The following is an 18,235-nucleotide window of genomic DNA, read 5'->3' as shown; positions in this document are numbered from 1 at the left end:
AATACTGTCAGATAAACAGGGAGCAGCACTGACAGATAAACAGAGAGCAGCACTGACAGATAAACAGAGAGCAGCACTGACAGATAAACAGAGAGCAGCACTGAAAGATAAACAGAGAGCGGCACTGACAGATAAACAGAGAGCAATACTGTCAGATAAACAGGGAGCAGCACTGACAGATGAACAGAGAGCAGCTCTGACAGATAAACCGAGAGCAGCACTGACAAATAAACAGAGAGCAGCACTGACAGATTAACAGGGAGCGGCACTGACAGATAAACAGAGAACAGCACTGACAGATAGACAGAGAGCGGCACTGACAGATAAACAGAGAACAGCACTGACAGATAGACAGAGAGCTGCACTGACAGATAAACAGAGAGCTGCACTGACAAATAAACAGAGAACAGCACTGACAGATGAACAGAGAACAGCACTGACAGATAAACAGAGAACAGCACTGACAGATAGACAGAGAGCGGCACTGACAGATAAACAGAAAGCAGCACTGACAGATAAAGAGAGAGCAGCACTGACAGATAAACAGAAAGAGCTGCACTGACAGATAAACAGAGAGCAGCCCTGACAGATAAACAGAGAGCAGCACTGACAGATAAACAGAGAGAGCTGCACTGACAGATAAACAGAGAGCAGCACTGATAGATAAACAGAGCATCACTGACAGATAAACAGAGAGAGCAGCACTGACAGATAAACAAAGAGCAGCACTGATAGATAAACAGAGCATCACTGACAGATAAACAGAGAACAGCACTGATAGATAAACAGAGAACAGCACTGACAGATAAACAGAGAACAGCACTGACAGATACACAGACAGCTGCACTGACAGATAAACAGAGAGCAGCACTGACAGATAAACAGAGAGCTACACTGACAGATAAAAAGAGAACAGCACTGACAGATAAACAGAGAGTTGCACTGACAGATAAACAGAGAGCAGCCCTGACAGATAAACAGAGAGCAGCACTGACAGATAAACAGAGAGAGCTGCACTGACAGATAAACAGAGAGCAGCACTGACAGATAAACAGAGAGCAGCACTGACAGATAAACAGAGATCAGCACTGACAGATAAACAGAGAGCTGCACTGACAGGTAAACAGAGCAGCACTGACAGATAAACAAAGAGCAGCACTGATAGATAAACAGAGCAGCACTGACAGATAAACAGAGAACAGCACTGATAGATAAACAGAGAACAGCACTGACAGATAAACAGAGAACAGCACTGACAGATACACAGACAGCTGCACTGACAGATAAACAGAGAGCAGCACTGACAGATAAACAGAGAGCTGCACTGACAGATAAACAGAGAGCTACACTGACAGATAAAAAGAGAACAGCACTGACAGATAAACAAAGAGCTGCACTGACAGATACACAGAGAGCAGCACTGAAAGATAAACAGAGAGCAGCACTGACAGATAAACAGAGAGCAGCACTGACAGATAAACAGAGAGCTGCACTGACAGATAAACAGAGAGCAGCACTGACAGATAAACCGAGAACAGCACTGACAGATAAACAGAGAGCAACACTGACAGATACACAGAGCAGTACTGACAGATAAACAAAGAGTTGCACTGACAGATAAACAGAGAACAGCACTGACAGATAAACAGAGAGCAGCACTGACGGATACACAGAGCAGTACTGACAGATAAACAAAGAGCTGCACTGACAGATAAACAGAGAGTTGCACTGACAGATAAACAGAGAACAGCACTGACAGATGAACAGAGAACTGCACTGACAGATAAACAGAGAGCAGCACTGACAGATAAAGAGAGAGCAGCACTGACAGATAAACAGAGAGAGCGGCACTGACAGATAAACATAGAGCAGCCCTGAGAGATAAACAGAGAGCAGCACTGACAGATAAACAGAGAGCTGCACAGACAGATAAACAGAGCAGCACTGACAGATAAACAAAGAGCAGCACTGATAGATAAACAGAGCAGCACTGACAGATAAACAATGAGAGCTGCACTGACAGATAAACAGAGCAGCACTGACAGATAAACAATGAGAGCTGCACTGACAGATAAACAGAGAGCAGCACTGACAGATAAACAGAGAGCAGCACTGACAGATAAACAGGGAGCTGCATTGACAGATAAAGAGAGAACAGCACTGACAGATAAACAGAGAGCAGCACTGACCGATAAACAGAGCAGCACTGACAGATAAACAAAGAGCTGCACTGACAGATAAACAGACAGCTGCACTGACAGATAAACAGAGAACAGCACTGACAGATAAACAGAGAGCAGCACTGACAGATAAAGAGAGAGCAGCACTGACAGATAAACAGAGCAGCCCTGACAGATAAACAGAGAGCAGCACTGACAGATAAACAGAGAGCTGCACTGACAGATAAACAGAGCAGCATTGACAGATAAACAAAGAGCAGCACTGATAGATAAACAGAGCAGCACTGACAGATAAACAGAGAACAGCACTGATAGATGAACAGAGAACAGCACTGACAGATAAACAGAGAACAGCACTGACAGATACACAGAGAGCAGCACTGAAAGATAAACAGAGAACAGCATTGACAGATAAACAGAGAACAGCACTGACAGATAAACAGAGAGTTGCACTGACAGATAAACAGAGAACAGCACTGACAGATAAACAAAGAGCTACACTGACAGATAAACAGAGAGCTGCACTGACAGATAAACAGAGAACAGCACTGACAGATGAACAGAGAACAGCACTGACAGATAAACAGAGAGCAGCACTGACAGATAAAGAGAGAGCAGCACTGACAGATAAACAGAGAGCTGCACTGACAGATAAACAGAGAGCAGCCCTGACAGATAAACAGAGAGCAGCACTGACAGATAAACAGAGAGCTGCACTGACAGATAAACAGAGCAGCACTCACAGATAAACAAAGAGCAGCACAGATAGATAAACAGAGCAGCACTGACAGATAAACAGAGAACAGCTCTGACAGATAAACAGAGAACAGCACTGATAGATAAACAGAGAGCAGCACTGACAGATAAACAGAGAACAGCACTGACAGATAAACAGAGAGCAGCCCTGACAGATAAACAGAGAGCAGCACTGCCAGATAAACAGAGAGCAACACTGACAGATAAACAGAGAACAGCACTGACAGATAAACAGAGAACAGCACTGACAGATAAACAGAGCAGCACTGCCAGATAAACAGAGAACAGCACTGACAGATAAACAGAGAGCAGCACTCACAGATAAACAGTGAGAGCTGCACTGACAGATAAACAGAGAGCAGCACTGACAGATAAACAGAGAGCAGCACTGACAGATAAACAGAGCAGCACTGACAGATAAACAGAGAGCAGCACTGACAGATAAACAGAGAACAGCACTGACAGATAAACAGAGAGCAGCACTGACAGATAAACAGAGAGCAATGCATTGTTGACGAGTATTCATAATGAGCAGTGATGAGGGACAGTCTTGATGGGCTGAGATGAAGGGCAGTGATGAAGAGCAGTGATGAAGGACCATGATGAAGGACACTGATGAAGAGCAGTGATGAAGGACAGTGATGATGAGCACTGATGAAGAACAGTGATGAAGGACAGTGATGATGAGCACTGATGAAGGACAGTGATGAAGAGCAGCGATGAAGGACCGTGATGAAGGACACTGATGAAGAGCAGTGATGAAGGACAGTGATGATGAGCACTGATGAAGGACAGTGATGAAGAGCAGTGATGAAGGACATTGATAATGAGCACTGTTGATGAGCAGTGATGAAGGGAAAGTTATGAAGGACAGTGATGAAAGGTAGTGATGATGAGTAGTGATGAAGGGTAGTGATGAAGGACAGTGATGAAGAGCAATGATGAAGAGCAGTGATGACAGACATTGAGGAAGGACAGTAATGAAGCACAGTAATGAAGGACAGTGATAAAGCACAGTGATGGACAGTGATGAAGAGCAGTGATGAAGGACAGTGTTGATGGGTAGCCATGAAGGGCAGTGATAAAGGACAGGGATGATGAACAGTGATGACGGGTAGTGATGAAGAGCATTGATGAAGGACAGTGATGATGAGCAGTGATGAAGGACAGTGATGAAGGTCAGTGAGGATCAATAGTGATGACGAGCATTGATGAAGAGTGGTGATGAAGGACAGTGTTGAAGGACAGTGATGACGAGCAGTGTTGATGGGCCATGATGAAGTGCAGTGATGAAGAGCAGTGATGAAGGACAGTGAAGTACAGTGATGAAGGACAGTGATGATGAGCAGTGATGATGGGTAGTGATGACGAGCAGTGATGAAGGACAGTGATGATGAGCAGTGAAGGACAGTGATGAAGAGCAGTGACGATGAGCAGTGATGACAAGCAGTGATGAAGGACAGTGATGAAGCACAGTGATTATGAGCAGTGATTATGAGCAGTGATTATGAGCAGTGATGGAGGACGGTGATGAAGCACAGTGATGAAGAGCAGTGATGAAGGATAGTGTTGATGGGCCGCGATGAAGAACAGTGATGAAGGACAGTGATGAAGAGCAGTGATGAAGGACAGTGATGAAGAGCAGTGATGAGCAGTGATGATGAGCAGTGATGAGCAGTGATGATAGGTAGTGATGATGGGTAGAGATGACGAGCAGTGATGATGAGCCGTGATGAAGGACAGTGAGGATGAGTAGTGATGAAGGACAGTGATGAAGGACAGTGATGAAATACAGTGATGTAGATCAGTGATGATGAGCAGTGGTGAAGGACAGTGATGTAGAGCAGTGATCAAAGAGTGATGCAGTGATCAAAGAGTGATGAAAGGGCAGTGATGATGAGCACTGATGAAGGACAGTGATGATGAGCAGTGATGAAGGACTGTGATGAAGGACAGTGAGGATGAGTAGTGATGAAGGACAGTGATGAAGGACAGTGATGAAATACAGTGATGTAGATCAGTGATGATGAGCAGTGGTGAAGGACAGTGATGTAGAGCAGTGATCAAAGAGTGATGAAAGGGCAGTGATGATGAGCACTGATGAAGGACAGTGAAGAGCAGTGATGAAGGACCATGATGAAGGACACTGATGAAGAGCAGTGATGAAGGACAGTGATGATGAGCACTGATGAAGGACAGTGATGAAGAGCAGTGATGAAGGACATTGATAATGAGCACTGTTGATGAGCAGTGATGAAGGGAAAGTTATGAAGGACAGTGATGAAAGGCAGTGATGATGAGTAGTGATGAAGGGTAGTGATGAAGGACAGTGATGAAGAGCAATGATGAAGAGCAGTGATGACAGACATTGAGGAAGGACAGTAATGAAGCACAGTAATGAAGGACAGTGATAAAGCACAGTGATGGACAGTGATGAAGAGCAGTGATGAAGGACAGTGTTGATGGGTAGCCATGAAGGGCAGTGATAAAGGACAGGGATGATGAACAGTGATGACGGGTAGTGATGATGAGCATTGATGAAGGACAGTGATGATGAGCAGTGATGAAGGACAGTGATGAAGGTCAGTGAGGATCAATAGTGATGACGAGCATTGATGAAGAGTGGTGATGAAGGACAGTGTTGAAGGACAGTGATGACGAGCAGTGTTGATGGGCCATGATGAAGTGCAGTGATGAAGAGCAGTGATGAAGGACAGTGAAGTACAGTGATGAAGGACAGTGATGATGAGCAGTGATGATGGGTAGTGATGACGAGCAGTGATGAAGGACAGTGATGATGAGCAGTGAAGGACAGTGATGAAGAGCAGTGACGATGAGCAGTGATGACAAGCAGTGATGAAGGACAGTGATGAAGCACAGTGATTATGAGCAGTGATTATGAGCAGTGATTATGAGCAGTGATGGAGGACGGTGATGAAGCACAGTGATGAAGAGCAGTGATGAAGGATAGTGTTGATGGGCTGCGATGAAGAACAGTGATGAAGGACAGTGATGAAGAGCAGTGATGAAGGACAGTGATGAAGAGCAGTGATGAGCAGTGATGATGAGCAGTGATGAGCAGTGATGATAGGTAGTGATGATGGGTAGAGATGACGAGCAGTGATGATGAGCCGTGATGAAGGACAGTGAGGATGAGTAGTGATGAAGGACAGTGATGAAGGACAGTGATGAAATACAGTGATGTAGATCAGTGATGATGAGCAGTGGTGAAGGACAGTGATGTAGAGCAGTGATCAAAGAGTGATGAAAGGGCAGTGATGATGAGCACTGATGAAGGACAGTGAAGAAGAGCAGTGATGAAGGACTATGATGAAGGACAGTGAGGATGAGTAGTGATGAAGGACAGTGATGAAGGACAGTGATGAAATACAGTGATGTAGATCAGTGATGATGAGCAGTGGTGAAGGACAGTGATGTAGAGCAGTGATCAAAGAGTGATGAAAGGGCAGTGATGATGAGCACTGATGAAGGACAGTGAAGAGCAGTGATGAAGGACCATGATGAAGGACACTGATGAAGAGCAGTGATGAAGGACAGTGATGATGAGCACTGATGAAGGACAGTGATGAAGAGCAGTGATGAAGGACATTGATAATGAGCACTGTTGATGAGCAGTGATGAAGGGAAAGTTATGAAGGACAGTGATGAAAGGCAGTGATGATGAGTAGTGATGAAGGGTAGTGATGAAGGACAGTGATGAAGAGCAATGATGAAGAGCAGTGATGACAGACATTGAGGAAGGACAGTAATGAAGCACAGTAATGAAGGACAGTGATAAAGCACAGTGATGGACAGTGATGAAGAGCAGTGATGAAGGACAGTGTTGATGGGTAGCCATGAAGGGCAGTGATAAAGGACAGGGATGATGAACAGTGATGACGGGTAGTGATGAAGAGCATTGATGAAGGACAGTGATGATGAACAGTGATGAAGGACAGTGATGAAGGTCAGTGAGGATCAATAGTGATGACGAGCATTGATGAAGAGCGGTGATGAAGGACAGTGTTGAAGGACAGTGATGACGAGCAGTGTTGATGGGCCATGATGAAGTGCAGTGATGAAGAGCAGTGATGAAGGACAGTGAAGTACAGTGATGAAGAGCAGTGATGAAGGACAGTGAAGTACAGTGATGAAGGACAGTGATGATGAGCAGTGATGATGGGTAGTGATGACGAGCAGTGATGAAGGACAGTGATGATGAGCAGTGAAGGACAGTGATGAAGAGCAGTGACGATGAGCAGTGATGACAAGCAGTGATTATGAGCAGTGATGGAGGACGGTGATGAAGCACAGTGATGAAGAGCAGTGATGAAGGATAGTGTTGATGGGCCGCGATGAAGAACAGTGATGAAGGACAGTGATGAAGAGCAGTGATGAGCAGTGATGATGAGCAGTGATGAGCAGTGATGATAGGTAGTGATGATGGGTAGAGATGACGACCAGTGATGATGAGCCGTGATGAAGGACAGTGAGGATGAGTAGTGATGAAGGACAGTGATGAAGGACAGTGATGAAATACAGTGATGTAGATCAGTGATGATGAGCAGTGGTGAAGGACAGTGATGTAGAGCAGTGATCAAAGAGTGATGAAAGGGCAGTGATGAAGAGCAGTGATAAAAGTCAGTGTGAGTGAGTTAGAGTGAGTTAGGGTGAGTTAGAGTGAGTTAGGGTATGTTTGGGTGAGTTAGGGTATGTTTGGGTGAGTTAGAGTGAGTTAGGTTGAGTTATGGTGAGGTAGAGTGAGTCATGGTGAGTTAAGGTGAGTTATAGTGAAGTAGAGTGAGTTATGGTGAGTTATGATTAGTTATGGTGAGCTAGAGTGAGCTATGGTGAGGCAGAGTGACTTATGGTGTGTTAGAGTGAGTTATGGTGAGTTAGGATGACTTATTGGTGAGTTAGGGTGAGTTTGAGTGAGTTATGTTTAGTTAGAGTGAATTAGGGTGAGTTATTGTGAATTAGGTTGAGTTAGAGTGAGTTTGAGTGAGTTATGGTGAGTTAGAATGAGTTAGAGTGACATATGGTGAGTTAGAGTGAGTTAGGTTGAGTTATGGTGAGGTAGAGTGAGTCATGGTGAGTTAAGGTGAGTTATAGTGAAGTAGAGTGAGTTATGGTGAGTTATGATTAGTCAGGGTGAGCTAGAGTGAGTTATGGTGAGGCAGAGTAACTTAGGTGTGTTAGAGTGATTTATGGTGAGTTAGGATGAATTATGGTGAGTTATGGTGAGTTTGAGTGAGTTGTGTTTAGTTAGAGTGAATTAGGGTGAGTTATTGTGAATTAGGTTGAGTTAAAGTGAGTTTGAGTGAGTTATGGTGTGTTAGAATGAGTTAGAGTGACATATGGTGAGTTAGAGTGAGTTAGGGTAAGTTAAAGTGAGTTAGAGTGAGTTTGAGTGAGTTAAGGTGAGTTATAGTGAAGTAGAGTGAGTTATGGTGAGTTATGATTAGTTAGGGTGAGCTAGAGTGAGTTATGGTGAGTTAGAATGAGTTAGAGTGACATATTGGTGAGTTATGATTAGTTAGGGTGAGCTAGAGTGAGTTATGGTGAGTTAGAATGAGTTAGAGTGACATATTGGTGAGTTAGAGTGAGTTAGGGTAAGTTAAATTGAGTTAGAGTGAGTTTGAGTGAGGAAGGATGAGGTAGAATGAGTTTGAGTTATGGTGAGTTAGAGTACCTTATGTTGAGTTAGAGTGAGTTAGAGTGAATTAGGGTGAGTTAGAGTGAGGTAGGGTGGGTTATGGTGAGTTATGTTGAGGTACAGTGAATCATGGTGAGTGAGAGTGAGTTTGAGTGAGTTAGCGTGAGGTAGAGTGAGTCATGATGAGTTTGACTGAGTTATGGTGAGTTAGAGTGAGAAATGGGGGGACTTTTTTACCTGGAGTGATGAAGTAGAGCAGGCGGTGGAATTTAGTCTGGAGAACATGCAGCAGCGTGGAACCTTCTAGAACCACAAACACCTCCTCAAAGTGTGTTACTGAGGGGAGTAAAAAATACACTCTTGCATGACCCTAACACACACACACACACACACACACGCACGCACGCACGCACTCACACACACACACACACACACACACACACACACACACACACACACACTCACATTAGTGTTCTGACTGACAGGAGTAGCATCATGCTCCGCTGATTTGGTTCTATTGAAATAAACCCAGATATAACCTTAGTCTATAAAATGAGAACACAGGCAGCAGAATCCAGAGTCTCTGCTCTGCAGACCTGCTGCTGCTGTAACAGTTGCGGTTCTGTTTATAACCGGCTCTGAGTCAGTGATTACAGAACCGACAGGTTCCATTTATTATGATATATTAACACACTGAGACTTTATGAAAGCAGAAACATGCTGCAGACGGTCAATCACAGCCTCTGTGTACAGTAACACAACTACACAACCCAGAATGACGGACTTACACAACTACAGAACCCACAACTCAGAACAGAGAACAGAGAAAAAACAAGCTCAGAACAGAGAACAGAGAACAGAACACAAGCTCAGAACAGAGAACAGAACACAAGCACAGAACAGAGAACAGAGAACAGAACACAAGCTCAGAACAGAGAACAGAGAACAGAACACAGGGTCAGAACAGAGAACAGAGAACAGAACACAGGGTCAGAACAGAGAACAGAGAACAGAACACAAGCTCAGAACAGAGAACAGAACACAAGCTCAAAACAGAGAACAGAGAACAGAACACAGGGTCAGAACAGAGAACAGAGAACAGAGAACAGGGTCAGAACAGAGAACAGAGAACAGAACACAAGCTCAGAACAGAGAACAGAACACAAGTTCAGAACAGAGAACAGAACACAAGCTCAGAACAGAGAACAGAACAGAAGCTCAGAACAGAGAACAGAACACAAGCTCAGAACAGAGAACAGAACACAAGGTCAGAACAGAGAACAGAAAACAGAACACAAGCTCAGAACAGAGAACAGAACACTAGCTCAGAACAGAGAACAGAGAACAGAACACAAGCTCAGAACAGAGAACTGAACAGAAGCTCAGAACAGAGAACAGAACACAAGCTCAGAACAGAGAACAGAACACAAGGTCAGAACAGAGAACAGAGAACAGAACACAAGCTCAGAACAGAGAACAGAACACTAGCTCAGAACAGAGAACAGAGAACAGAACACAAGCTCAGAACAGAGAACAGAACACAAGGTCAGAACAGAGAACAGAGAACAGAACACAAGCTCAGAACAGAGAACAGAACACAAGCTCAGAACAGAGAACAGAACACTAGCTCCGAACAGAGAACAGAGAACAGAACACAAACTCAGAACAGAGAACAGAGAACAGAACACAAGCTCAGAACAGAGAACAGAGAACAGAACACAAGCTCAGAACAGAGAACAGAACACAAGGTCAGAACAGAGAACAGAGAACAGAACACAAGCTCAGAACAGAGAACAGAACACTAGCTCAGAACAGAGAACAGAGAACAGAACACAAACTCAGAACAGAGAACAGAACACAAGGTCAGAACAGAGAACAGAGAACAGAACACAAGCTCAGAACAGAGAACAGAACACAAGTTCAGAACAGAGAACAGAACACTAGCTCAGAACAGAGAACAGAACACAAGGTCAGAACAGAGAACAGAGAACAGAACACAAGCTCAGAACAGAGAACAGAACACTAGCTCCGAACAGAGAACAGAGAACAGAACACAAACTCAGAACAGAGAACAGAGAACAGAACACAAGCTCAGAACAGAGAACAGAGAACAGAACACAAGCTCAGAACAGAGAACAGAACACAAGGTCAGAACAGAGAACAGAGAACAGAACACAAGCTCAGAACAGAGAACAGAACACTAGCTCAGAACAGAGAACAGAGAACAGAACACAAACTCAGAACAGAGAACAGAACACAAGGTCAGAACAGAAAACAGAGAACAGAACACAAGCTCAGAACAGAGAACAGAACACAAGTTCAGAACAGAGAACAGAACACTAGCTCAGAACAGAGAACAGAGAACAGAACACAAGGTCAGAACAGAGAACAGAGAACAGAACACAAGCTCAGAACAGAGAACAGAGAACTGAACAGAAGCTCAGAACAGAGAACAGAACACAAGCTCAGAACAGAGAACAGAACACAAGGTCAGAACAGAGAACAGAGAGATTCAGAACCGCGGCTGAATAATGTAAATTATTGCAGATTTTGTCTGATCAGCTTTGAGGTTTTTCCTTGTTCACTCCTTCCTGTTTCATGTTAAACATGTGAGTGAGAACACTAACAGAACCAGAACCACATACAACAGCCTATCACTTCCTGTATTGATCTGCACCTAAAGTGAAGTAGAGAGAACCAAAAGGGAACCAAACTCAAATATTAACACACACACACACATACACACACACACTTGTACTCACATAAAGTGGAACGTTTTTCCTGCTCAGCTCCATCGTTTACAGAGTTCAAGATAAAACTCAACAAGAACCGAGAAATAAAAATGAAGGAGAAAAATAAATCACTGCAAAATGAATAACTGTAAAGAAAGAGATGTGATATGTGAAGAGCGGAGTGAGCGTAACACACACAGAGGACAGAGTGAGAGCAGGAGAGAGAGAGAGAGAGAGAGAGAGGAAGAGAGAGGGGGAGGGAGGGACAGAGAAAAAGATGAATGGAAACAGAAGAGAGGACAGACAGAAAGAAAGGGAGAGAGAGAGAGAGATAGAAATACAAAAGAGGACAAACAGCAGAAAATTATAAATGAAAAATATAATGACACACACACACCACTGAATCACTCACACACACCACTGAATCACTCACACACACCACTGAATCACGCACACACACCACTGAATCACTCACACACACCACTGAATCACACACACACACCACTGAAACACTCACACACACCACTGAATCACTCACACACACCACTGAATCACTCTCATACATCACTAAATCACTCGCAAACACCACTAAATCACTCACATACATCACTAAATCACTCACAAACACCGCTGAATCACTCACAAACACCACTGAATCACTCACAAATACCACTGAATCACGCACACACACCACTGAATCACTCACACACACCACTGAATCACTCACATACATCACTAAATCACTCGCAAACACCACTAAATCACTCACATACATCACTAAATCACTCACAAACACCGCTGAATCACTCACAAACACCACTGAATCACTCACACACACCACTGAATCACGCACACACACCACTGAATCACTCACACACACCACTGAATCACACACACACACCACTGAAACACTCACACACACCACTGAATCACTCACACACACCACTGAATCACTCACATACATCACTAAATCACTCACAAACACCACTGAATCACTCACATACATCACTAAATCACTCACAAACACCGCTGAATCACTCACAAACACCACTGAATCACTCACAAATACCACTGAATCACGCACACACACCACTGAATCACTCACACACACCACTGAATCACTCACATACATCACTAAATCACTCGCAAACACCACTAAATCACTCACATACATCACTAAATCACTCACAAACACCGCTGAATCACTCACAAACACCACTGAATCACTCACAAATACCACTGAATCACGCACACACACCACTGAATCACTCACACACACCACTGAATCACTCACATACATCACTTAATCACTCACAAACACCACTAAATCACTCACATACATCACTAAATCACTCACAAACACCGCTGAATCACTCACAAACACCACTGAATCACTCACAAATACCACTGAATCACTCACACACACCACTGAATCTCTCACAAACACCACTGAATCACTCACATACATCACTAAATCACTCACAAACACCACTGAATCACTCACAAACACCACTGTATCACTCACATACATCACTAAATCACTCACAAACACCACTGAATCACTCACAAACACCACTGTATCACTCACATACATCACTAAATCACTCACATACATCACTGAATCACTCACAAACACCACTGAATCACTCACATACATCACTACATCACTCACACACACCACTGAATCACTCACAAACACCACGGAATCACTCACATACATCACTAAATCACTCACACACACCACTGAATCACTCACATACATCACTACATCACTCACACACACCACTGAATCACTCACAAACACCACTGAATCACTCACATACATCACTACATCACTCACACACACCACTGAATCACTCACACACACCACTAAATCACTCACAAACACCACTGAATCACTCACAAACACCACTGAATCACTCACACACACAACTGAATCACTCACAAACACCACTGAATCACTCACAAATACCACTGAATCACTCACACACACCACTGAATCACTCACAAACACCACTGAATCACTCACATACATCACTAAATCACTCACAAACACCACTGAATCACTCACAAACACCACTGAATCACTCACATACATCACTACATCACTCACAAACACCACTGAATCACTCACAAACACCACTGAATCACTCACATACATCACTACATCACTCACACACACACCACTGAATCACTCACAAACACCACTGTATCACTCACATACATCACTAAATCACTCACATACATCACTGAATCACTCACAAACACCACTGAATCACTCACATACATCACTACATCACTCACACACACCACTGAATCACTCACAAACACCACTGAATCACTCACATACATCACTAAATCACTCACACACACCACTGAATCACTCACAAACACCGCTGAATCACTCACACACACCACTGAATCACTCACAAACACCACTGCATCACTCACACACACCACTGAATCACTCACAAACACCACTGAATCACTCACAAACATCACTGAATCACTCACAAACACCACTGTATCACTCACATACATCACTAAATCACTCACATACACCACTGAATCACTCACAAACACCACTGAATCACTCACATACATCACTACATCACTCACACACACCACTGAATCACTCACAAACACCACTGAATCACTCACATACATCACTAAATCACTCACACACACCACTGAATCACTCACATACATCGCTAAATCACTCACACACACCACTGAATCACTCACAAACACCGCTAAATCACTCACACACACTACTGAATCACTCACAAACACCGCTGAATCACTCACACACACCACTGAATCACTCACACACACCACTGAAACACTTACAAACACCACTGAATCACTCACATACATCACTAAATCACTCACACACACCACGGAATCACTCACACACACATCACATCAAAAGAATTAATAAATGACTGATACTCCAAAACATGAAAATCAAAGACAGGAATGGTACCTTGAGGCAATGTAGACAAAAGTTGCTGTTTCATAAGCATCCTTGTTAACTCACTTTGATTCTCCATAATTTCTCTCATATGGTTTTCATGTAATGGACTGGGTTGATTTTGCTGCTGAGGCACAGCAGACTGAGTAGAAGTAGCTCGAACAGAGCTTGCGGATGGACGGGGAGTGAAAGAATGGGTAGTTAATGACGAATGGGTAGAAGGAATGGTGACGGGGATGGTAGAGGGAAAACTATGAGATGAAGTGTGTTGCGGTTGACACCGCGAATAACCAGTGGCCCTAGAATAAGATGAGGACCTAGTGGGATGACTTAAATCAAGCAGGGGAAATTGCACATGAAGGCCTGTTTTGGGTCTGATTGCTGTAGTAGTTGTTTCATGAAAATTAAGTGAGCCGCCGAGCATTTCATCCAAAGGAGCATGTGTGGCTGCTGTGGCTTCAGCACCTGGTATTGAGACTGAAAAAGGATCAAAGTTTTCAGCGTTAGACGTGTTAAATACAGCCCCTTTTAAATAGTTAATTTTCGCAGTTGTGGCATCAGCGCTCAGTTCCAGAGTCTCTCTCCTTTTTCTTAACCTTTCCTCTTCTTCCTGAATAGCATGCTTCTCTTGTCATTTTGAAGCTTTAGCCATTAAAGCAGCGTGCTCGGCCTCCACATTAATCCATCCATCCATCCATCCATCCATCCATCCATCCATCCATCCATCCATCCATCCATCCATCCATTATCTTCCGCTTCTCCGGGGTTCGGGTCGCGGGGGCAGCATCCTAAGCAATGAGGCCCAGGCCTCCCTTTCCCCAGCCACTTCCACTAGCTCTCCAAGGGGGATTCCGAGGTGCTCCCAGGCCAGCTGGGCAATATAGTCACGTCAGCGTGTCCTGGGTCTTCCCCGGGGTCTCCTCCCAGGTGGACTTGCCTGTGACACCTCCCAAGGGAGGCGTCCAGGAGGCATCCTAACCAGATGCCCGAACCACCTCAGCTGGCTCCTCTCGACGTGGAGAAGCAGCGGCTCTACTCCGAGTCCCTCCCGGATGACCGAACTTCTCACCCTATCTCTAAGGGAGAGTCCAGACACCCTGCGGAGGAAACTCATTTCGGCCTCTTGTATTCGCGATCTTATTCTTTCGGTCATTACCCAAAGCTCATGACCATAGGTGAGGGTGGGAACGTAGATCGACCGGTAAATCGAGAGCCTTGCCTTATGGCTCAGCTCTTTCTTTACCACAACAGACCGGTAAAGAGCCCGCATCACTGCTGACCCAGCATCAATCCGCCTGTCAATCTTCCACTCCCTTGTACCATCACTCGTGAACAAGACCCCGAGATACTTAACTCCTCCACTTGAGGCAAGAGCCTATCCCCGACACAGAGAGGGCTCTCCACCCTTTTCCGCCTGAGAACCATGGTCTTGGACTTAGAGGTACTGATTCTCATCCCGGCCGCTTCACACTCAGCTGCAAACCGATCGCAGTTCGTAATCTGCAAACAGCAGCGATGTGACCCTGAGGTCACCAAACCGGACACCCTCCATCCCCTGACTGCACCTAGAAATTCTATCCATAAAAATTATGAATAGAATCGGTGACAAAGGGCAGCCCTGACGGAGTCCAACTCTCACTGGGAACGAGTCTGAGTTACTGCTGGCCATGCGAACCAAACTCCTGCTTTGTTTGTACAGGGCCTGAATGGCTCGTAGCAAAGGGCCATGTACCCCATACTCCCGAAGCACCTCCCACAGAATACCCCGGGGAACACAGTCGAATGCCTTCTCCAGATCCACAAAGCACATGTGGACTGGTTGGGCAAACTCCCATGAACCCTCCAGAATCCTGGAGAGGGTGAAGAGTTTTTCCATGACCAGGACGGAACCCGCACTGCTCCTCCTGGATCCGAGGTTTGACTATAAGCCGGACTCTCTTCTCCAGTACCCCTGCATAGACCTTACCAGGGAGGCTGAGGAGTGTGATTCCCCTGTAGTTGGAACACACCCTCCGGTCCCCCTTTTTAAAAAGAGGCACCACCACCCCAGTCTGCCAATCCAGTGGCACCGCCCCCAATGTCCACGCAATGTTGAAAAGGCGTGTCAGCCAAGACAGCCCCACAACATCCAGAGCCTTGAAGATCTCAGGGCGGATCTCATCCACCCCTGGAGCCCTGCCACCAAGGAGCTTCTTAACTACCTTAGCGACTTCGGCCTCAGTAATTGACAAGCCTATCCCCATGTCCCCAGACTCAGCCTCCTCTCCACTGGAGAATGTGTCAGTGGGATTGAGAAGGTCCTCAAAGTATTCCTTCCTCACCAGTGAGGTAACGTTCCAAGTTCCAAAAGCCAGTTTCAGCAACCGAGGATCAGAACGCCAAGGCCCACGCCTTCGGACACTGCCCGATCCACAAAGCATCGAACCCCTACTGCTGCCCCTCCCATTGGTGGTGGGTCGATGGGAGGGGGACTCATGTAACTCCTTCCCCTCCCCCAGGCCTGGCTCCAGGGTGGGGCCCCGGTAACCCTGATCCAGGCAGGGTACACAAGTCCTATTTTTGTGTCTTCATAGGGGTGATTATGGATCACACTTTGTCTGGCATGTCACCTAGGACCAGTTTGCCATTGGAGACCCTACCAGGAGCTTTTGCTCCAGACAACATAGCTCCTAGGATCATTCAAGCACACAAACCTCTCCACCACGATAAGGTGGTGATCCATGGAGAGGATTAATGCACAATGATTTTGACGATGCGCTTGATTGGTTTGATTCATTTGATTTATGTGATGTTGCATCAATAAAGTTGAGATCAGCGTCGGTGTCCCCGTCACCAGGAAAAACAGGAGGCGTTCCACTATTTGCGGGACAGAAGAAGTAACCTCAATTAAGCTAGAGGAAATCGGGTCTTCCATAGTTGTGATCCATTTAGTTACTGTTGCAATAAAAGCAGTTATCCACGCACATCTAGGCTGATACCAACTTTTATCGTCTTTAATGCGCTCTTCCTCATTCAACATCTCGACATAAGATGTATGTAACTCTTTAAACTCAGCAAGATATTCATTGAACTTAAACATGTTTCCTTTCACTTCATCAAGGTAGTCCTTACCGGCCATTAGATGATTCAAAATGTTCATTTTCCGAGTGATGTGAGACATTTTCCCAGATTGGGCTGAGCGCAAACGCTGCACGCCACGTCAGTCATGCTCAGAATTTCGTATTTTTGCACTGAATACTATGAAATCCAACAAGTTCAAAACCAGTGCGTAGAAAAACCAAGATATCACATTTCATTTTCATTCACTCAAGCAGGCCTCGATTTCAGTGCTCCAAATGTTTGGCCAGGGCGGAATTAACTTACAAAAATAAGATCACAGTCCACCAAACAAAATCGTAGACCAAACTTGCTTCTAAATTCATCCAAGAATATATCCTAATGAAAGGACCATCCAAAGTTTGGCATTTGAAGGCACATACCTCCGTTGAAGCATTCCCTTGTTCAACTCTCCATGCCTAGGACCGACATTTCCTGTTGTCTCCAAACAGGCGTAATTCCAAAGTTTCTTCCAAAAAAAATCCACAGCGCGTCATTGACGGAATGTGATGGTAATACAGTTTGAGTTTATCCTGTAACCCCTTGTTTCCAGTTTCCAGTTGTCTTTACCACACAGAAGAAGACAGATTCAGCATCAGACTCACAGCTGGTTTCCAAGAATTCCAAAAACACTCACACACACAAACACATCTCTGAAACACTCACACACACCACTGAATAACTCACCCACACCACTGAATCACTTACACACACCACTGAATCATTCACACATACCACTGAATCACACACACCATTTAATCACTCACACACTCACACAAACACACCAGTGAAACACTCACACACACACCACTGAATCACTCACAAACACCACTGAAACTCA

At 44.8% G+C, this 18,235-nt stretch overlaps 1 protein-coding gene across 3 annotated transcripts in view; it reads right to left on the bottom strand.

The window, feature by feature from the left end:
- LOC108415110 (rho guanine nucleotide exchange factor 28) overlaps positions 1 to 17,848 on the bottom strand; it is an 83,007-nt gene extending 65,159 nt beyond the window's left edge. For 2 of the 3 annotated variants that reach the window (XM_037547719.1, XM_037547720.1), the window contains exons 1-2: positions 11,355 to 11,515; positions 8,830 to 8,962 (exon numbers count right to left, since the gene is read on the bottom strand). In XM_037547719.1, the coding sequence (XP_037403616.1) occupies positions 8,830 to 8,962; positions 11,355 to 11,387 (166 nt within the window). In that variant the 5' untranslated portion in view covers positions 11,388 to 11,515. Of the gene's footprint in view, positions 1 to 8,829; positions 8,963 to 11,354; positions 11,516 to 17,777 lie in introns of those variants that run through there. The other variant, XM_037547721.1, reaches the window with a different exon arrangement.
- Between the last annotated feature and the right edge of the window lie 387 nt (positions 17,849 to 18,235).

The sequence above is a fragment of the Pygocentrus nattereri genome, chromosome 19, assembly GCF_015220715.1.
Source record: "Pygocentrus nattereri isolate fPygNat1 chromosome 19, fPygNat1.pri, whole genome shotgun sequence".
In the NCBI taxonomy this organism is placed as follows: Eukaryota; Metazoa; Chordata; class Actinopteri; order Characiformes; family Serrasalmidae; genus Pygocentrus; species Pygocentrus nattereri.
The sequence above is the reverse complement of the archived record's forward strand: the minus strand, read 5'-3'. Positions and strand labels throughout refer to the sequence as shown.